We start from the raw sequence: 21,804 nt of genomic DNA, 5'->3' as shown, positions 1-21,804 counted from the left end.
TTCCTTTCTTTCTTCCTTTCCTTTCTTCTTTCTTTTCTTTTCCTTTTCTTTTCCTTTTCTTTTCTTTTCTTTTGTTTTCTTTTCTTTTCTTTCTTTTCTTTTCTTCTTTTCTTTTCTTTTCTTTTTTTTCTTCTTCTTTCGAGTCTCGCTGTGTTACCCAGACTGGAGAGCAGTGGCTCGATCTTGGCTCACTGCAGTCTCTGCCTCCTGGGTTCAAACGATTCTGCCTCAGCCTCTGGAGTAGCTGGGACTACAGTCACGCTCCACCTTGCCCAGCTAATTTTTGTTTTTTTTAGTAGAGATGGGGTTTCACCATGTTGGCAAGGCTGGTCTGGAACTCCTGACCTCAAGTGATCTGCCCACCTCATCCTCCCAAAGTGCCGGGATTATAGGTGTGAGCTATGGTGCCTGGCTATCCTAATATAAAAAGGATTCTTTACATGTTCACTATTTTCTCTTCTTGCTTCCTTTCAAAGAAATTAATGTCTCTGCATTATCTCACTGAACATATACAGTGATACTCATATTCATCCAAATTTTTTAAATAATCATTTTCTCTCTATAATTTTTTAAAGGAGTTTGTGCAGTTAATGGTCTGTTATATGTTGTTGGAGGAGACGATGGTTCCTGTAACTTGGCATCGGTAGAGTATTATAACCCAACAACCGATAAATGGACAGTTGTGTCATCGTGTATGAGCACAGGGAGAAGTTATGCAGGTAACAATTGTCTCTAAAGTCCATTATAATACAAAAAAGATGACATCATTATAATTTTTATATTAATAAAGTTTTTCTATTATAAGAATAATTTCTTTTCTCAAGGTATAGTTTATATCTTATTCTTAAGATGATTAACACTGGCTATGTATATTCTGAAATAAAGCACCAGTACACTTTTGTCATTCTATAGTCATTTGTTTTCAAAATCCCAAATCTTTGATATACAAAATCATATAATAAAATTTAATGTCGCTAAAGTCAGTATGCCAAGGAGAGGAATTCACTATGTGTCAAGGCTTTAATTCCTGAGATGTCCAAGAAATAGGATAGGATTCCTACATCTCCCCATAGTGAAGCTTCATCAGATAGTATTATAGTGAGGCTGTGGAATAATTTTTCTTTCTTAAGCATAGTACTGGTTGAATTATAAAATGTTATGTTTTGGTCCCTTATATTATTATGGTGCGTCTTTAAACTATGTTATATGTTATTTATTTCAGTGATATTTATCTTGCTTTTAATATTATAATATTTCCATAACAAAATTGATCCAATAGTGGAGGAAAAAAATGTTTAATTTAACTATCACTGTTGCTTATGTGTCATTTTAAACAGCACTTAGTAGAAGAACTATGTACAGTAGAATCCCAGTATAACATGGCTGAATATTAGATGAATTTTAAAACAACTTAATTGAGGTATAAACTGGCAGAATACATAGCATACAGTTGACCCTTGGACAACACAGGTTTGAACTGTGTATGTCTACTTATATGCAAATGTTTTTCAATAATTATGTTGGAAAATTTTTATAAAACTCAGATGAACTGTACAACCTAGAAATATTGAAAAAATTAAAAGATATAAACACATAAAATATATGTAGATATTAGTCTGTTTTATCATTTACTACTACAAAATATCCACAAATCTATTACAAAAAGTTAAAATTTATCAAAACGTATGCACACAAACTCTTACAGGAACAAACACATACAGACCATATATGGTGTGATTCACAGTCCAGAGAATTGTGAACCATAAAGATACATTATTAAATCATAACTGCATGAAATTAGCTGTTGTATGTTACTGTACTACTATATTTGTATAGCCATTTCCTGTTGCTGTATTGGTGAGTTCATCTGTTGTGAGTAGCCACTTAAGAAGCTGTGGGGCACTAATCATCCTTGAAAGAGCAATTTGTCTCTTCAGCGATGTGTATCAGTGGAAAGTGATCTCTCATGGTTCTGCCTTATTTTTCATCATGTTTATTGCAATATCATAAACCTTGAATAACACCACGGGACCCATACAGAGTGCCACTGATGATGCTGGGAAGTGCTTCAACAAAGCAAAGAAGATTCATAACATTATAAGTAAAAGCTGAATTGCTTGAGATATACCATGGATTGAGGTCTACTGCTGCACTTGCCCACCATTTCAAAATAAATGAATCCAGGGTAGGGATCATTGTAAAAAGGAAAAGGAAAATTCAAGAAGCCGTTGCTGCAGCCATCCCAGCAATTTTGAAAACTTCGCACTTTTTGTGAAGTCCCTTTTTATCTTGTGTTGAACATGCAGCTTTTATGTGAGTGCAGGACTTTTCTTTTTGAGTTAGAATCTGTTGCACAGGCTGGAGTGCAATGGCGCGATCTCAGATCACTGCAACCTCCACCTCCTGGGTTCAAACGATTGTCGTGCCTCAGCCTCTCGAATAGCTGGGATTACAGGGGTGTGCCACCACACTCAGCTAATTTTTAAGTTTTTATTATTTTTATTTGTTTGTTTTGTTTTTTGGTGGGTGCAGGATTGCTATAAGAAAGGCATACCTTTTGCACTGTTGGTGGGAGTGTAAATTAGTTCAACCATTGTGGAAGACAGTGTGGCGATTCCTCAAGGACATAGAAATAGAAATTCCATTTGACCCAGCAATCCCATTACTGGGTATATATCCAAAGGATTACAACTCGTTCTACTATAAGGACACGTGTACACGAATGTTCTTTGCAGCACTGTTTACAATAGCAAAGACCTGGAACCAACCCAAATGCCCATCGATGATAGACTGGATAGGGAAAATGTGGCACGTATACACCATGGGATATTATGCAGCCATCAAACACGATGAGTTTGGGTCCTTTGTAGGGACATGGATGAACCTGGAAACCATCATTCTCAGCAAACTGACAGAAGAGCAGAAGATCAAACACCACACGTTCTCACTCATAGGTGGGTGTTGAACAATGAGAACACATGGACACAGGGAGGGGAGCACTACACACTGGGGTCAGTTGGGGGGAAATAGGGGAGGGACGGTGGGGGGTGGGAAGCTGGGGACATATAGCAAGGGGAGAAATGCCAGATGTAGGTGATGGGGAGGAAGGCAGCAAATCACATTGCCACGTGTGTTCCTATGCAACAATTTTGCATGTTCTTCACATGTACCCTAAAACCTAAAATGCAATAAAATAAATAAATGGAAAAAAAAAAGAAAGGCATACCTGTCAACTCTAATATGATTTGAGAAAAAGCAAAGTCATTTTATGACAAAGCAAAAGGAAGGTGAAGGAACTAATCTGAAGAATGTTTTGCCAGCAAAGGATGACTTGATAATTTTGGAAAGGGGTTTGGCTCAAAAAATGTCAAGATAACAAGAGAAGCAGCTTCTGTTGACCAAGAGGCAGCAGATGAGTTCCCAGATGCCATTAAGAAAGTTGTTGAGGAGAATGGATATCTGCCTGAACAAGTTTTTAATGCAGACAGGTATGCCTCCAAGGACACTACTAGGAAGAAAAGTGAGCACCAGAATTTAAGGCATAAAGGGATAGGCCAGCTCTGCTATTTTGTGCAAATACAGTTGTGTTTATGATTTGGACTGCTCTTATATAAAAAGCAGCTAACCAATACTTGAAGGGAAAATATAAATACCAGCTGCCAGTTTTTTGATTGTTTAACAAGAAGGCCTAGACAAGAACTCTTTTCCTGGATTGGTTCCATCTCTGCTTTCTTCCTGAAGTCAGGAAGTACCTTGCTGGAAAGGAACTGCCTTTTAAAGTTATTTTGATATTGGACAGTGCCTTTGGCCACCCAGAACCCCATGAGTTCAACACCAAAAGCATAGAAGTGGTCTACTTGCCCCTAAACACAACATGTCTAATTCAGCCTCTAGATCAGGGCCCATAGGAACCTTAAAGGTTCATTACAGATGGCACTCTATGGAAAAAATTGCTAATGCTATGGAAGAGAATCTCAACAGAAAACATGAAAGTCTGGATGGATTACACCATTGAATATATTATTATTGTTACAGAAAAAGCTATGAAAGTCATCAACCCTAAAACAAATTCCTGCTGGAAAAACAAAAAACTGTTCGGGTGTTGTGTATGACTTCACAGGAGTTATGACAGAGCCATCAAAGAAATCATGGAAGAGATCGTGGATGTGGCTAAAAAGGTTGATGGCAAAGGGTTTCAAGATACAGATCTTGGAGAAATTCAAGACTAATAGGTAACAAATCAGAGAAGTTAACAGAAGATGACTTGATGGAGATGAGTCCTTCTGAACCACTGCCAGACAATGAAGAAGACATAGAAGCAATACCAGAAAACAAATTGACATTAGACACTCTGGCAAAGGGTTCTGGTTATTCAAGACTGTTTATGACTTATTTTATGAAATGGGCACTTCTGTGATATATGCACTGTATCTGAAGCAAGTGGTAGAAGGAGGATTGGTATTGTATGGAAACATTTTTAGAGAAATGAAAAAAAAAAAAAAGAAATTACAAGGTATTTCCTTAAAGTTGCACCAAGTTTGTCTGCCTCTCCTGTTTCCCCTGCCTTCCCTTCCACCTCCTCCACCTCTTCCACCTCTGCCACCCTTGAAACAAGACCAACCTCTCCTCTTTCTCCTCCTCAGCCTACTCAATGTGAAGAGACAAGGATGAAGACCTTGATGATGATCCACTTCCCCTTAATAAATAGTAAATATAGTTCCTCTTCCTTATGACTTTTTAAATAACATTTTCTTTTCTGTAGCTTACTTTAAGAATACAATATATAATACATATAACATGTATAACATATATTACATGTAAAATATGTGTTGATTGACTATCAGTAAGGCTTTTGGTCAACTATAAGCTATTAGTAGTTAACACTGTGTGGGAGTAAAAAATTATACATGGGTTTTTGACTGCGCAGAGGGTCAGCACCCCTGACCCCCATGTTGTTCAAGGGTCAACTGTATATTTAAAGTATATAATCTTATTACTTTTGACATAGTATATATTCACGAAACCATCACCACAATCAAGATAATGAACATATCCACCACACTTAAAAGTTTGTGTTCCACTTTGAGTATTTTTTCAAAACTGTAATCACAAAGAAGAAAAGACTAGTTCTGGATTAAATAGTCTTAAACTAACAGAGATTTCACTGTCCTTTAGATTAAAACGATACTACTACTAAAGTTTAAGAAAGAGATTCTGAAACATGATTTGTATGGCCCCTCTTGCCTTTGCATTATAATAAAGAATTGAGTATTTTCTCAGAGATACAGAATGCTGCCTATGACTTCTTTTTGATCTCTTCATTTCTTTGCTCAGGGGTCACAGTTATTGATAAACCATTATGAGCCTGAAAGACATTTTCAGCATATTTATACATGAGAAACAGCCTTCAACAAGTATTTCTGAAGTGACTGAGAATCTAGCACTTCTCCACTTGGTAGCTGCACTTTAAGTCTCAGCAGAAGATAAGATCGTCTGCCTTTATAGGCCTCGGATACTGAAGATTATTTTTGGTAGAAGCACCGTGTAGGCTTTTTCTGCAATGAGCAGCAGCTGACTGAATTTTCATAAGAAACTTGAACTGCAGGACTTAATCTGTAGTCTTTAGACAACAGTTGCTTTCATAAAGACTAGTTCTTATCAACCTTGAATGACTACAGATTATTTTGTGAAGGAAGATGAAGTCACGTGTGTTCTTGTAAAATTAATTTTATCTTTATTTCTTTAAAAATCTGTATACCCAGGAACTGAAAATCTTTGAACAGATATTAAAATCTACGTAAGTATACAAACTAGTTGAGGGATAAACTGTTTGCTTTTATAAAATAACTTTGATTACATGAATATAATAAATTATATGCATATAAATGTGTGTCTATATGCTTTCCTTTAAATATGTTTGAAAAGATGTTTGAAACTTGATTATACTATTTATAATTGGCACAGTACTTTGAATTATGCCAGTACTACATTGTAAAACAGAGTTGTATTTTTTGATATTTAACAATGCTTAACACTTTAAATGCCACTTCTGAGGAATGGACCTGGTGTAACACACTTGAATATGTGTGATGCCAAACTTTTTAAAATAAAATATAAATTATGCTTATTTATTATTTTCTTTAGTTTAATCTTGGTCATGTTTTGGTGTGTATTTTTAATTTTTTTCTTAAAGTAACACTTTGGCATGAACATTACTGCAGGTTTTTGATGAATATAATGAATGTATGGAATTCAACTGAATTTGCATGGTCTTAAGAACTTTTTCTGTGTGTATAAATTTAGCTGCTATTAACAGAAGAGAGAACTTTCTGTGAGTAGCCATGTGTGTTGATCAGATACAGTTTTTCTGAGATCTTCAATTAATCTCACTTTAAAAATGACCAAAACATGTCTTTCTTGAATTATCTTTGAATAAAAGTTTGTATATTATTTGTTTCACAGTGTCCTTGATTTTTATCTATTTAGTTTTGTGTTAAGAAAGTTTTGTGTTATTTTTTGCTCCTTTATAAAGTTTGTATTTTTTGACAAATCTGTATTTTTAATTTGTTGTCAAAGCGACCTGACCTATGAGACAAGACTATTAAATGAATAACTGAAGTCAATAAAAATGGTTCTCTTTCCAGGAAAAGTAACCTCAACTGTCAAGGAAAGGTCTGTCAAGGATTGGTAAGATTTACACTTTTTATATTTCTGTGTCCCTGATATGGGGAAGGACATAAGATAAGAATAAAACAAGTAGCATTAGACCAAAAAGTCAAAGAAAAAAAACCTACTCCAAAGTAACTGAGAAATAAACTGTGGTTTTGATACCAAATAAAAGGAATTGAGGAAACAGGAATAGAGGAGTCGGGTAGGCAGCTGAGGTGGTGGACACAGCAGAAGAAGGGAAGAGGGGGAAGGACGAGGTGTGGGATATTGTGACCATTCCTCAGGAATTAAAAAAGTTGGCATGAGCTGTTGCTGGAACAGTTGATAATCAAGAGGAAAGATCATTATGATAACATTTCAATTCAAATTTCAACATGGAACCATATTTAATACTTAGTTGAACTTTCCATTATAAATGAATTTAATCAGAAAAAGCCTATGCTCAGTTGATGAAAACATGAAATTCTGCCTTAGTGTGGCCTTAGAGACATCATCGTCAATAAACTTGTTGAAGGTCTAATGAACTTGGAGTACTGTTGGCTGTTTCTGAGAGAGGCACGAAGAAAAATGTGTGAGGTCTCTGTCCTTCCTGATCACTTCCAAACACTAATGTTCCATGAAACTGTATAAATCTATCAAAAGGTTTATCTGAAACATTTTAAAGCTTTACTTAAAATATAATCTCACTCTATTAAAGTAACAAAGTCTTAACTGCTTAGCTTGTCAAGTACCTCTGTCTTTACTTTCTTAATCTTTGAAGCTTTAATAGCTATGCTATAGTTTGCCAAGGGTTTGTCAGTAGCTGGATTCATATCTATGATTTCAGAGGCTTTAGACATACCTCCTTCCCCTATGCCAATGTTTGTATTTCCAGTTTGAAAATTTTTTTAAGGCATATGGAAGTGTTCTCAGCCTGTTCCATTGCTGTATGAAAAATAAGTTAAAGCTGAGAAGTGTCTTAGAAATCCTGACAAGAAAGCAGCCCCAGGTTTGAGCAGAGTTCAAGGCTGGATCCACGTACTTCCCTTGTGAAGCAACTCTTCTGCCTGCTCTGTTTGGATCTTTGTCTCCTTGGCTGAAAGCAGTGATGGCTAGGGTTAAGGTGAATGGTGTATGTACTGTCAGAAGACTTATCAGTTCTCTCCCTGTTTTTGATGAAGTTAGTCCTGGTATTTATTGTCTCTTTATTGTTCCTTATAGCATGAGGACCCAGGTATTTATAATCCTAACTGCTGATGAGCTATGAGACTTATTTTATCAGGTGTAAAAGGTCACATGATATATACTAGTGTGCTGACACCATCTTGTTTCAGTTTTGTCTTAAGCAAATTGCTTCCTACTGACTTACATGGCTGGCAGTGCCTCATTTTGGAGAGAAGGCTACACTGGAGAATAGAACCACACTTTGAGTCAAGATTCTGGGGTTCTAATCATGGCTTTGAGGAAAAAAGCAGTGTGGTATATTGGAAAGCCCATAGGCATAGAAACAAAACGGCTCTGAGTTTGCAGCCCCCTCTATCAATTTCTAGCTGTGACTTTTAACACATTGCTTATCGTATGATCCTTATTTTGTTTTTCAAATGGCAATAGTAGTGTCTGTGTCACAAGGTTATTGTTGTGTTTGAAAGAAATGATGCATGTTAATATGCTAGAAATTCAGAGGGCCCTCAATAAATGACAGCTATTGTTTCCCAGAGCCTCCTGTTAATCTTCATTGTAGGGAAATAAGTGAGTTGGGGGTGCTGTATCAGCATTTCTTTCCAGCTCTAAGTCTTTAAGGTTTAAAATAATCTGACCCCTCCATATACCTATACGTGCTCTGATTTAGAAATGTAATACTATGGTAGAATTCTAAAACAGAAATAATTACTGACATTTAGTGATCACATACTGATCACTATGCCAGATACTGTGCAAAGGGCTTTACATACATTATCTCATGTAATCCTAAAGAACTCTTTGAGGTGTAGGTATTATTATAATACTCATTTTACAGAAGTACCAGATAAGACAGAGAAGTAACTTGCCCACTGCTAATAAAATGCCAAACCTAGTAAGTCTGGCCCAATAGTGTTTGCTATTGATGCTTACCTGATAGAGGATGGCAGGTTTGGGCAGAGGGAAAAGTTGAGAGGCAGTGCAGTCATCACACAACCAATAGGACGGGGAGCTCTGGAGCTGTGATGGCCAAGAAAAGTAGCTCTACATTGGGGTAAGGGGTTGGGCTTTTATACCCCTGTATCAACCGTACTTGACTTGAGCTGTTCCCCAGAAAGCAGGTATACCCTTGGGGAGAGGTGCTTCTCTTTGGTAGTACTCAGCAGCGGGAGGAATGCCTGCTTAGATCTTGAAGAGGGGAATCTGGGTGGTGTGCCATAGCATCCACTACAGGACAGACAGATTCATATACCCACTGCACGGTATACACTGAGACAGCAGGGTTTGTAGCAGAGAAAGTTTAGCGATGGCAGAGTGCCAAGAGGAGATGGGAGAAAACCCTCAAATCCATCTCCCTGAGGAGTTCTGGGCTGGGGTTTTTAAGGGGGTCTTGGAGGGCAAGGGGCTGGAAAATTGGGATCGTTCATTGGCTGGGGGAAGGGGGATGAAATCATCAGGATATGGGAAATGCATTCTTTGGTGAATCAGCTCCTTGTGGTCCTTCAGACCAGCTGAGTTTCATCTGTGTGAAATACCTGAAAGGTTATCTCAAAGCACAAACTTAGCGTTTCATAATATTCAAGTTATTGTCTATAGAGCAGCTTCAGGGGGAACTATAACCTTGTAACAAGGTCTATATGATTCTGAAGCAATAGGCAAACAACTGTGAGGAAGGGGTCCCCCAGCAAGCTGACCTAATGTTCAAGTTGTCTACAGAGCAGTTAGGGGGAGCTATATAACCTTGTAACGGTCTACATGATTCTGAAGCAGTAGCCAAACAGCTAGGAGGAAGGGGTCAGAGCAGCCTGATATAATGAGTAATGCTCAGTGTGCTGCAAGCTTGGTTTATTTTCGTTCCCCCCACCCCCCTTCTTCCCTGATTAATTTTATAAAGGATATAGGGACGGTTTCTGACACCACTCTAACGGCATCCTAAAAACAGGGCTCTGACTCTGACAACCAAGGGACAGATCCCATTTCTTTTCATTTGACGTTACCTTTGTCATGATACTTTACAAAGAATGTGTTAGCCAAACATGAAGGATAGATGAATGAGTACGGGTCACACTGAACCTAAAAAAAGACACTTTTCAAGAGGGAGCTTCCTCAAGGAGATAGGTACCTGAATTGATGGGGCGGAGTGGAGATGGCTGATTATTCCAGGCAGAAAGGCCAGTTTGAACAAAAACATGGAGGAGTTAAACAATAGTATTCTGTTTTCAGAAGCTGTATAGATTTCACACTATAATCAAAATGTGTGCACCGTAAGCACAATTTTTATTTGTCAAGTATACCTTAATAAAGCTGGAGGAAAAAGGGCCTTCACTAGCTCAAATGATGCCCCTATGCATTTTTTAAAAAGGAATCTTTTTTGTTAAGTGAAACTTTTAGTATATTATCACATCTGTGGTTTTATTATACCCCAGTACACAATATTTTAATGTTGAGAGATGACGTAAAATGAGCTTAGAGCCGCAAAGACCTGTGTCAAGCCCCGCCCCCGGGCGCTTAGCGTCAAGCACAGCAGTTGCAACAACACCTGGATGTTCTCAGCCCATGTAGCGAGGTCAAGGTCTTAACGCCCTGGGAGCCGAAATCTCCCTTGATGTCCAATCTTTTTAAATCTTTCCAAGCCTCTATTTCTCATCTGCAAAATGACGATAATCGCATTTGAAATTCTCCGTTTTCAAAACACAAGTATTTATTAAAGGACACGTAGGCTGGGGAAACAAGGGAGACTTAAGATCTAAATCTAAAAGGACAGACCAGAGAAAGGCAAGGGTGTCTAGAAACATAAAACAGTCAACATAGATTTTGAGACTCATTTACACTCTTTTCTTCCCGGGTTTGGGCGCTTCACATTTGAAATAAAAGTTCTGGGACGGCGACTGCCGCGACCCTCTCTTCCCTGCACAGCGCAGGCTCTAACTAGAAATGCGCGGAGGACAGCAGTTGCCAAGACGACTCTACGCGGCAGGGCGGGGCGGTCGTCCGTCCGTGCCCTCCCACTCACGCCGTCACGCGCTTTCACGCTTCCCCGCCTCCAGGCGCGCCGCGGAGTCGGCCATTGGCTGGACCTGCAGGTCTCACTATCCTCACTCCATCCGCGGAACCAATGGCTGGGACCGCCAGGGGCTCGTTTGCGCGAGTCACACGAAGCCGGCAGCAGCACAGACCAATCAGCGCTCCGAGAAGGCGGGGCAGAAGCCGTTGCAGACCAATAACGACAGGACGGACCGGCCAAGTCCACCCGGTTCCACCCCCAAGCCGGGCGAGGCAGGTTCTGAGGTCGCAACACCTGGCCGATCCTGGGTGTCGGTGGCCCGCAGTCATCTCGCGGCCGTTCTGGTGAGGAGGCCAGAGGAGTGCTCGTGAGCGAGGCAAGGTGAGCAGGCGGGCTCTCACCTGGTGCTCCGTGAGATCTAGGGGAGCGGGGTCGGGGAGCGGGCGCGCGCGCTGGGCGGGACGCCGGCTGTGGCACCCGAGAGGGGGCGGAGGGAGACTGGAGTGAAAGTGGGCCTGGGAAAAGGTGGGTGCTAGAAAGGAGGGAAACGGATGAAACGGAGTGAAATTCTTAAATGATGGAACTGCATGTTTCTTGCCTTTAAAGAGTGTTGTCTTCGGGAGACGGGACGCAGAAGACAGTTGAGCAGCACAGGGTGATAGAGTGCTGAAAGTTATACAAAAGCAGGAAACACTAGAAGGAGGTAAGATTAATGATTTTAATAAGAGTGATTTTAATGAGAGTAAGATGTAATATGCGTTAGGAGTAGTGGGGTTGGGAAGAGCGTCCTAGAGGAGGTTACTGAAGGATGACTAGGAGTTAAATGGGAGGACATCACCTGTAAAGGAACGATATTTCCGTGAGCAGAGAGACATGAAGCAGTCGCCACCATGAATGATCAGATACTGCAAAAATGTGAAATGTGGGGTAGCGAGAGTGTTAGAAATGAAGAGTGAAGAAGTCAGGAAGGGCCTCCTGTGCATCGCAGTGGGCCCTTGAACTTGGAGTGTTGTAAGGAGGTTATCTCTGATATTTAGATAGATCCTGGCATTGCATCTTAAAGATAGGGTTTAAGAAGGGCAAGCATGGAGGCAGGGCAGGTCCAGAAAATAAAGGAGGTGGTGAAATCTGGGTTAAAATGGCAAAGGACAGAGACTGGCTGACAGCTAAACAAGGTTTCTGAGAATCCACAAATAACTAAATTTACTCAGCCTCCTCCAGAGCAGGCTTCCAGTCATTTAGGTTGACCAGGAGTGAGAAAAGGAAAAGGAAATTCAATTCTCCAGGACCTTGTTTCCCCTATCCGCTTTATTTCCACTTTGTTTTCGTTCAGTTAGCAACGATATATCCATTTCCTCGCTCCATTGTGGAAAGTAAATTCCTGAATGTTAACTAAACAAGTATCTCTACATTGGGTGAGAGTTTGAAGACTTAAGGCAGTAGAGATGGGAGAGACTTAAAACATTATGTCTGAGAATTAGGCATTAAAGGAGGTATTTGGGCAGGGGTTGTGAGGAGCACGTACCGAAACTTTGCACCTGTTGAGTGAGTTCGTATGCCTCTGAACTCTCTGATTGGATATGGCCAGTAAACTTGGATAATCAGATCCTGGAGTTTAGGGAAGAGGGCTAGAGATAGACAGGATGGATATCAGCATATTTTAAAAACAGAAAATAGTTAAGATCACCCAAGAAAATCTGGACTAGTTAGGAAGGAGTAAGGAAGACACTATTATGAAATTTCCAACTTCAGTTCTCGTATTCTGTCTAATCTCCTGGTTGAGTCTTTGTAGTTGTTCTCTCTATGCAAAACACCTCCCTTGACCCTCTCTCTCACATTCTGCTGTTTCAATCTGTCACCTCCCTCTCGTGTGCTATGTCTCAGTTTAGATTGCACCTTTCTCTAGAAGTTCAGAGCGCTGTATATTCCTCCCTTTATTGTTCTTATCACATGATTTTTGATGATTTGGACACCACTTGATATTCCTCACTAAATTTTATGTTTTGTGAACTCAGGGGTAAGGGCAGCAGCTAGCACAATGAATGCACAATACTTTTCCCAGTGAATGGATGTGAGTTCCAGGAACCAAGGAAAGGCAATATTTCAAGAAGAGAAGAATCAAATCTTCCAGATTAGTCAAGTAAAACAAACTCCACAAAAAGATTTATTGGATTTGGCAGCTGGAGAGCCTTAGTGATTTTAATAAGAGTAAGTTCAGTGCAGTGATGACAATAGAATGCAGATTGCAGTTGCTAGGATGTAAACAGGAAATAAGAAGGTAAAGACAAGTCATGTGTCTGAAAAAGGAATACCTTTTTCAGAAGGCTTAGGTAAACTATAGGAATTCTTCTTGTACTCTAATACTTATTGTGGGTTTTATTTATAATCATAGTATAGTATAATGGATGAGTGCCTGGGCTTCCCCACTTAGCATTTGTGTGACTTTGGGCAAGTTGCTTAATCTTTCTAAACCTCAGTTTTTAAATCTATTTTTAAATGGGGATGAAATGATACCTACCTCACAAAGATGTGGTAAGGATTAAAGTTAAAATGTAGAGAGCATGCTTTGAACACAATTCTTGACACAGAAAGTGACTAATAATTGTTGGCTTCTTGTAGCTATTACATGCCAGGTCCTGTGCTAAGCACTTTATATACATTATCTCTTGGACTCATTGGAAGACTTACTGTTTTAATTTTTGCTGATGATGAAACCCATCACAGAGAGGTTACCGAATTTGCCCAAGATCACAGGACAGAGCTAGAAAGTGGTGTTGGTTCATTATTGTCAAATTTGCTAATCACCTTGAGAAAAATTAAAATAGATGGCTGTCTTATTTTACAACTTAGAAGATGATTGAAGACATTTTGGTGTAATTGGGGAGCCAGATTGCAGTTAGCCCAGTGAGTTGTGTAGGTGAGTCAAGCAATCTTTTTTTTTTTTTGTGACAGAGTCTCAGTCTCCCAGGCTGGAGTGGTGCAGTGGTGCCATCTCAGCTGACTGCAACCTCCACCTCCCAGATTGAAGCAGTTCTCTTGCCTCAGCCTTCTGAGTAGCTGGGATTACAGGTGTGTGCCACCACACCCAGCTAATTTTTGTAGTTTTAGTAGAGACGAGCTTTCACGATGATGTTGGTCAGGCTGGTCTCGAGCTTCTGACCTTGTGATCCACCCATCTTGGCCTCCTGAAGTGCTGGGATTACAGGCGTGAGCCAGGTCACTCAGCCTAGTTAAGCAATCTTTATGTAGAATTCCCCTTTGAGAAATAAGTTGGTTGGTTCAAAGAAAGATAAATGGGACAGTGGCTTGGAAGAAGTAATAGAGGTTAGGAAGATGCTTATCAAGAAAGGAAGATGTAGGCTGGGCTCAATCCCAGCCTACATCTGTAATCCCAACACTTTGGGAGGCTACATGGGAGGATCACATGAGCCTAGGAGTTTAAGACCAGTCTGGGCAACATAGGGTGACCCCTGTCTCCATGAAAAATAAAAATAAGTAGCCAGGCATAGTGGCATGTGCCTGTGGTCCCAGCTATGAGAGGCTTAGGTGGGAGGATTGCTTGAGCCTGGGAGATTGATGCTGCAGTGAGCCATAATTACGCCACTGCACTCCAGCTTGGGTGACAGAGTGAGCCCCTGTCTCAAAAAAAAAAAAAAGAAAAAGAAAAAGAAAGACAGATGTGAATGTGTCTTTTTAGACTTGAGGGAATGGATTCCATGCAAGGGAGAAGGATGAAAGATGAGAAAGGATAAGTGATGGACAAGTTCTTGAGGTAAGATAACAAAAGAAGACCAATCAGTCATAGAGGAAAGAATGAATGAGCAAAGAAATTTTGAGGCTTCTAATGACACAGGTGGAACATTGTCACTGTGGTGTAAGTCGTTTGAGATGAGTAGGACAGAAGAAGGAGGACTTGAAGTGAATTCAGAGGCCTGAAGAAGTTGGCTAAGTTCTCAATATTCCTTCTGTAGAATGGGATTAAAAGGTCAATTTGAGAAGTGTTGGGGGAGGGGACTTTTATGTCCTATTTAGAACTCTTCTGAGACTTTAAAATACTCATTTTTCAAGTGGTCCAGCAAAATTCATAAACTAGAAGCAGCAGTGGTGAGCGTTTTTAGGAAAGTGGTTCTTGAAAAGTTTCTCTATTTTTTGGTTGGTGACCTATTGAGCTTGTTGAGCTTATTTATTATGTAAGTAGAACATGCTCATTTAAAACGTTAAAATTGTGCAAAAGACATAAAGTCAGATTTTTTTTCTCTCTTCCATTACACTATCTCCTGCCCCGCCACACACCGCTATTTTCCTAGAATTCACCATTCTAAATTGTTCCCTTTGTATCCATCTGTACATTTTCTGTTTGTGTGTGTCTCTGTATGTACATATGCATAAAAGTGCATAAATAAAATACATATTTTTTTCAAAAAACCTGAGTGGGGCTCTTGCTATATATATTTGTAACCTGTTATTTAGATTAACACTCTTAAACATCTTTCTATGTAAAACATGTAGATCTTCCTCATTCTTTTAAATGGCTGTATAATTGTCTATGGAAGGACTTAATTTATTTAACTCATCTCTTGTTGATGGCTTATTTGTGTTTTGCTTTTACTTTTTTCTCTTTGCTTTTGCTATTACAAGCAATGCTTCCTTCCATCTTAGTGTATCTGTCTTTGTACCCTTGAATGAGAAAATTGCTGGGTCAAAGGATGTATTCATTTTGAATTATGATAGGTGTTGCTAATTTTTCCTCCAATGATACAGTGATGTAGCCCCCCTCAACAATGTATGGTCATGCCTGTTTTCTCACCTTCTTACCAGTACTGGGCACTGGGCAGTAATAAACTTTTAAAGATTTGCTACTTAAGCTAAAAGTATCTCTTTGTTTTAGGTGCATTTCCTCACTTGAATGAAGTGAAGATACTTCCTTGTTTAGTGACCGTTTGCCTTTATTATTCTGAGAACTGCTTGTGAATGGCATTTGTCATTTTTCTATTGTGTTTTTAGCTTTTTTTTAAAGCACACTTTGTAGGCCTTTGTCATAAAATGTTGGAAATATTTTTCCCAGTTAGTCATTTTATCTTTGACTTTGTTTATGACTGTTTTTCTATTCCCCAGTAATAAGTATTTAATTTTCAGGTACTCATATTTGGCAGGCTTTTTCTTTATAGGCTCTTTTGGCTTTAAGTGATACTTTTAAACCCAGCTATTGCTCGTTTAAATTAGAAGCTTTTCCATGAGAACCACACTGATGATTTCTTTAAATACGGATTGAGAAAATTTTTCCGCTATTGTTTCTTCAGCTACTGTTCTTAAATGGAAATGGTGATGATATCCAGCAAATTTTTTTAAATGGTGTAAAGCCTGAGAAATTGGTACTCCTTTAGTAGTTATCATTGTAAAAATGATCAGAGGATGCATTTTTTTCACTGTTTAATTTTTTGTTTAACTTATTTGTTGTATATATTCATTTCTACAGAACTATAAGGCTGTCTGCAGAGATTTGAAACATGGCAACAAATGAAAGTGTCAGCATCTTTAGTTCAGCATCCTTGGCTGTGGAATATGTAGATTCACTTTTACCTGAGAATCCTTTGCAAGAACCATTTAAAAATGCTTGGAACTATATGTTGAATAATTATACAAAGTTCCAGATTGCAACATGGGGATCCCTTATAGTTCATGAAGCCGTTTATTTCTTGTTCTGTGTACCTGGATTTTTATTTCAATTTATACCTTATATGAAAAAATACAAAATTCAAAAGGTGAGTATAAGGGACTAGAAATAGAATATTATCATTAATGTTGCTGAATATTTTAAAAGTAAATACAGCTCTGTTTGAGAGGCTAAATCAGTGATATCCAATAGAAATAAAATGAAGCCACATATGTAATTTTAAATTTTCTAGTAGAATACATAGAAAAGGTAAAAAGAAATAAGGAAATTAATTTCATAATGTGTATTATTTAACTCAATAATTATAAACTGTGCCTGGGTGCAGAGTTCATTCCTGAAATTCCAGCACTTTGGGAGAACAAGGGAGGAGGATTGCTTGAGGCCAGTAGTTTAAGACTATCCTGGGCGACATAGCAAGATCCTGTCTCTACAAAAAAATACAAAAATGTCCAGGCATGGTGGTGCACACCTGTAGTCCTCGCTACTTACGAGGCTGAAGCAGAAGGATTGCATCACTGTACTCTAGCATTGGCGATGGAGTGAGACCTTGTCTTGAAAAAAATAAGACATAAACTTATTTCAACCAGTAATCAAAATCTAAAAAATTCGTAATGACATATTTAATAAGTCTTTGCAATCCCATGTGTATTTTATATTAATTTTAGCCTGTCTTAATTTAGTCTAGCTGTTTTTAGTGTTTGGTAGCCACGTGTTACTAGTTGCTCCTGAATTGAACAGCACAGTCCTAAGTCATTACTGATAATATTTCAAGAATAGTTTGTTAAATTGGCCGTTAAGTAGATATGATGTTTATCTAACTTAAGTTTATAAATCTTAATTATTTAAGCTAGCTGGAAAGGAAAGCTTTGGCGATTCGTGGATATTTTGCAATTCACCCAAACTCTTGATGTTCCAGCAAATCTAAGTGACTGTTAATACACTAAGACCTTGGATCAGGGCTATTCAAGATTTTTTTCCTCTAAATATATAGTAGATCATTTGGCAGCATTCATACTATCCCAAATAAGGAGGTGAAGCTCCTTGTTTCTGGATATTTACTTCATTGCACTAAATGTCAAGAGATTGCTACATACGTGGTAAGGTGAAATCTAGTATGTTGCCTATGAGCCTGACATGAGAATTTGGAGTAGCTTATTAGAAAGATGAATTATTTGTCAGCATTTGGTAAACTGATGATAGTTTCTAGTGTTTGCTGTTTACTTTTCATAAAAGGTCATTCCAAATTAAAACTCAAGGGCATGCAGTTTTGGTAGAAAGTAGACCATTGAGAGTATTCATCTACGGAAAGTAATTTACATTCACTCAGTACAGTTCATCCTCCATATCCATGGGTTATGTATCCTTGAATCCAACCAACTGCAGATCAGAAATATTCAGGGAAAAAAACTGTGTCTATACTGACATGTACAGTCTTTTTTCCTTGTCATTATTCAAAATAATAGCTATTTATGGAGCATTTGCATTTTATTAAGTATTATAAGTACTGTAGAGATGATTTAAAGTATAAGGGAGGATATATGTAGGTTATGTCAAATGGTGTTGTCATTTTATATCAGGCACTTGAGCTTCTCTAGATTTTGGAATCTGCAGAAAGTTCCAGAACCAATCCCCCAAGGATACTAAGGCACATCTGTATATATGTTGGATGGTAATCTGTACACGTTCTCTGTTATCATTTTGTTAGCTTCACAGCCTTTCCCAGTGAGTCTCACTTTAAGAAGGTATTAATATTAGTCTTCTCTGGGGATAATGTAGGGGTCAGATGACTGCGGACTCCAGGCCAAGGGAGAAAAGAGCAAAGGGCAAAGGTGAAGGAAATAAAAAATAATGTAACCCAAAAGAGAGTACTCTGTTACCTTCAATTAAAGTCATAGAAGTTCCAAAGTGCTTTTTAGAAAAGCACCTGCTTTGAAAGGCAGAATTAAGTTTGGATGTCATAGTTCTAATGCACCTTTAGGGTGAATATGGCTGCCATGTGTCTGTCACCCAGTGATTTATTTATAGGGCTGACTCATAGTATGGCTGGCCAGGCACAAGCATTCTTTTTCTCCTTCACTGTACTTTGCAGCTGAATCATTGGCTAGAAGTAGAACCTTTCCAGAGAAAGGAAATTTGTTTCAGGCAAGGGTATTGAGCAGCTTTGAAATACAGTGTAGCAAAGGAAAGAAGCTGTAGTCTAGTTGGTCAGAACTAGTTGTTTATAAACAGATTGAAAGGCTGGGTAATAGGACTTCAAGTCTCTACTCAGCAAGTCTTCAAGTTTCATAACCATTAAAGTCCATGGTTTGAGCATTTTTGATTCAAAAATAAATTGTGATGTTAAATGAGCACCAGTTTTCACAAGTTAAAGGTGTTTTAAAAGAAACCAAAATATTAGTACAAATTAATTATAGGTTTATGCATTTTGAGCAGATACCTTAAAGGTTATCAGTTGTTTAAGGTAAAATATTTGAGGATCACATTTAACATTTACAATAAATGTTTTTATTCTTAAAATTGTCAAAAAGAAAAAGCTGCTGGTGATGATGAAATAGTACTAAAGCCTTTCTGCTTTCAAACAGAATAGACAACTGGAGAGTTAATGCATGTGCTTGCTAGTTTGGGGAAATGTCACAGGAATGAAAAAGTCAAGTAGATTTTGCAGGATCAAAAAAAAAATACATCTTAATTTTTAAATTACTTTTAAAAAAGCATACATCTTAGTAATTTTCCAAAAATTTTTCTCAAAGATAAAAGTACTAAAAATATTGTTTCTGAAGTCTGTGGCCTTGTTAAAGTATTCCTTCATATTAGGCACAGTTATGCATAAAGAAAGTAAAATATGGTAAACTTTCATATTGTACTAGGTATGATTTTTATAGCTGTCTTTTTAACTAATTTATGTATACTTTAAATGGTGTAGCATGTGATTTTATTATAGTTGATTAAACTTTGTAATTTCTGTAACTGCCTGGATATCGGAGTCTACCCAGGAAATTAAGTCTATTAACCATAGTTTCTGTAGGAACATTACTATTGCCAACTGAAGCCTGAATGTTTCATTTATTTCATTCCAGTTTAGAGGAGTGGGGTTAGATAATGCTCAGATTAGAAATACAAAGGCCAGTTGTCAAATACCCGCATTTTATTGTTGAGGAAACTAAGTTGTAAACATCACAGAGCTAGTTAACTGGTGAGTAGCAGCCCTTGGTATTAGAGCACAGGTCTCTGGATTGATTCTTAGTTCAGTGCTTTTCCTATTTTTGTCAGGAAGATAACCCTTAAGGAATTTTAAGAACAGAACTGGATCTGAAGGCCTAGAATTGTTAGTCCAACTTCTGCTAATAACTGTGTGTGTGACTCTGCCCAAGCTGGTTGACCTCTTTGGGCTTCTGCTGATACACAGCAGTTCCCGTACTTTGGATATTGTGGCTTACTTAAAAGCGTTTTGTTGGCAGATTTCTGAATTTTTCAGAAGCGACATTTAAAACAAAGCAATAACTAATATTTATTGTCACCATCGTTTTGTAAAACCCAAAGCACTTTTTTATATGTTAAGTGCAGTCCTGTAAATTGAATAAATTTAGGTTTTTGTGTTTTGTTTTTGTTTTTGCTTTCTTTTAAATAATGGCTTGCTTAGCAAATGGATATCCTGATGAGGTTTTAGGAACATTTCATGTTGCTACAACTTTTCTCATTTTGACTTGAATCTGTGAACTCCATCATCAGGACACAGCTCTGTACTCCTCAACTCAGAGAGTTTACAGTTCTGTCATTGGACATGAACAAAAGTGCACTCACTTACTTATTGGAATGAATACCACTGAGTGCCTGGAAGCATTGATTTACCTGTATAAAAGGCTTCCAATGCTTTGTGTACAACTTCTTTAGTAGCGGACGTCCAACTGTAATCTTAGCATATCATCGGTCTTCTCTGAAACTTCTAGTAAAAGGAGTGAAGTGAATGATCTGTGGTAGCAAAGACTGGAGAGTTACTGATTCTGTAGTGTTTTAGTTTGAGATCATTATGACTGGGTGCATCTGTTAACAGTTTCTTCACCTAAGGTAGTGATAGTCGTTGTCAAGAATTTAGAAGGCAAAGATTCCTGAGCTTAGCTACTGTAAAGTTAACATAACTGACATAGAATTAAGGTCCAACATAAACATTAGAGAAAAAATTAGGTCAAATTAAACTACAATAACAGAAACTAATACTAGGTGTTGTGATTTTTCTCCATAGGATAAACCAGAAACGTTGGAAAACCAATGGAAATGTTTCAAAGTTCTTCTCTTTAATCACTTCTGTATTCAGCTACCTTTGATTTGCGGAACCTACTATTTTACAGAGTATTTCAATATTCCTTATGATTGGGAAAGAATGCCAAGATGGTATGTAGATAAAAGTTTGGCTTTCACACCCAATTGTGGCTTATTATTCAATTAAGTTATACTTAATGTTTACCTTTTTTCTTAATTTTAGTTAATGTTCTAAACTTTGGAAGTAAATGAATAGTAGAAAAGTAAACCATGGTAAAATCCTAAAATGTTTTCATGTTTACATCTTTTTAATATTTTATTGGAAGGTGAGCTTCTAGTGTCAGAAGTTTCCATAACGTCTTTTCTATGTTTATATACATATAGAAGTGCTTATGCTGACGAAAAATATATTGCATTGTAAGTTTAAAATGAATGAAAAATATGGGAATCATTTGTGAGGTTTATAGAAATTGTGTTCATATAAACAAAAATATGTATGGGTATATATATATACACATATATAAAAATATGTGTGTATGTATATATGTACACATACACATACATACATATACATATACTCATGCATCACTTAACAGGGATACCGCTTAAGAAATGTGTCTTTAGGCAAGTTGTGCAAACATTGTCATGAAATGGAATTGGTATAGTGGGCAATCTCTTTAACCTTATATCAGATTATATCATGTAGCTGGATCCAGTTGTTTTGAGAGTTTATGAATATATCTAATTAGGCCAATCTGCTAAGTGTGTGTTTTGTTTTATGTAATGTCTCAAGCAGTGACTCCAACTAAAAGTCTGGACTGTTTAAGTAAAAATTATTTCTTACAGATTATAACATTTTTATCCTAAAGGTATTTGCTTTTGGCAAGATGCCTTGGCTGTGCTGTCATTGAAGATACTTGGCACTATTTTCTGCATAGACTGTTACACCACAAGAGAATATACAAGTATATTCATAAAGTTCATCATGAGTTTCAGGTATGTTAGAATTATGTTTAATTTTTTTTTTTTTTTTTTTTTTTTT

General features: G+C 37.8%; 2 protein-coding genes across 7 annotated transcripts in view; both read left to right on the top strand.

Moving 5' to 3' along the window:
* Positions 1-6,456, top strand: part of KLHL2 (kelch like family member 2) — a 117,303-nt gene extending 110,847 nt beyond the window's left edge. For 3 of the 5 annotated variants that reach the window (XM_017525960.2, XM_037737573.1, XM_037737574.1), the window contains 2 exons: positions 576-719; positions 5,335-6,456. In XM_017525960.2, coding sequence (XP_017381449.1) covers positions 576-719; positions 5,335-5,363 — 173 coding nt within the window. In that variant the 3' untranslated portion in view covers positions 5,364-6,456. Of the gene's footprint in view, positions 1-575; positions 720-4,643; positions 4,708-5,334 lie in introns of all 5 variants that reach the window. The other 2 variants (XR_001824317.1, XM_017525959.1) reach the window with 2 other exon arrangements.
* Positions 6,457-11,045: 4,589 nt separating this feature from the next.
* MSMO1 (methylsterol monooxygenase 1) overlaps positions 11,046-21,804 on the top strand; it is a 16,718-nt gene continuing 5,959 nt past the window's right edge. The window contains exons 1-5 of one of the 2 annotated variants that reach the window (XM_017525958.2): positions 11,046-11,212; positions 11,438-11,534; positions 16,308-16,593; positions 20,746-20,894; positions 21,632-21,758. In XM_017525958.2, coding sequence (XP_017381447.1) covers positions 16,339-16,593; positions 20,746-20,894; positions 21,632-21,758 — 531 coding nt within the window. In that variant the 5' untranslated portion in view covers positions 11,046-11,212; positions 11,438-11,534; positions 16,308-16,338. The remainder of the gene's footprint in view (positions 11,213-11,437; positions 11,535-16,307; positions 16,594-20,745; positions 20,895-21,631; positions 21,759-21,804) is intronic. The other variant, XM_037737572.1, reaches the window with a different exon arrangement.

Source organism: Cebus imitator, unplaced genomic scaffold (assembly GCF_001604975.1).
Source record: "Cebus imitator isolate Cc_AM_T3 unplaced genomic scaffold, Cebus_imitator-1.0 Scaffold40, whole genome shotgun sequence".
Lineage (NCBI taxonomy): Eukaryota > Metazoa > Chordata > Mammalia > Primates > Cebidae > Cebus > Cebus imitator.
Note: the sequence above shows the minus strand (reverse complement) of the source record. Positions and strands in the feature narration are given on the sequence as shown.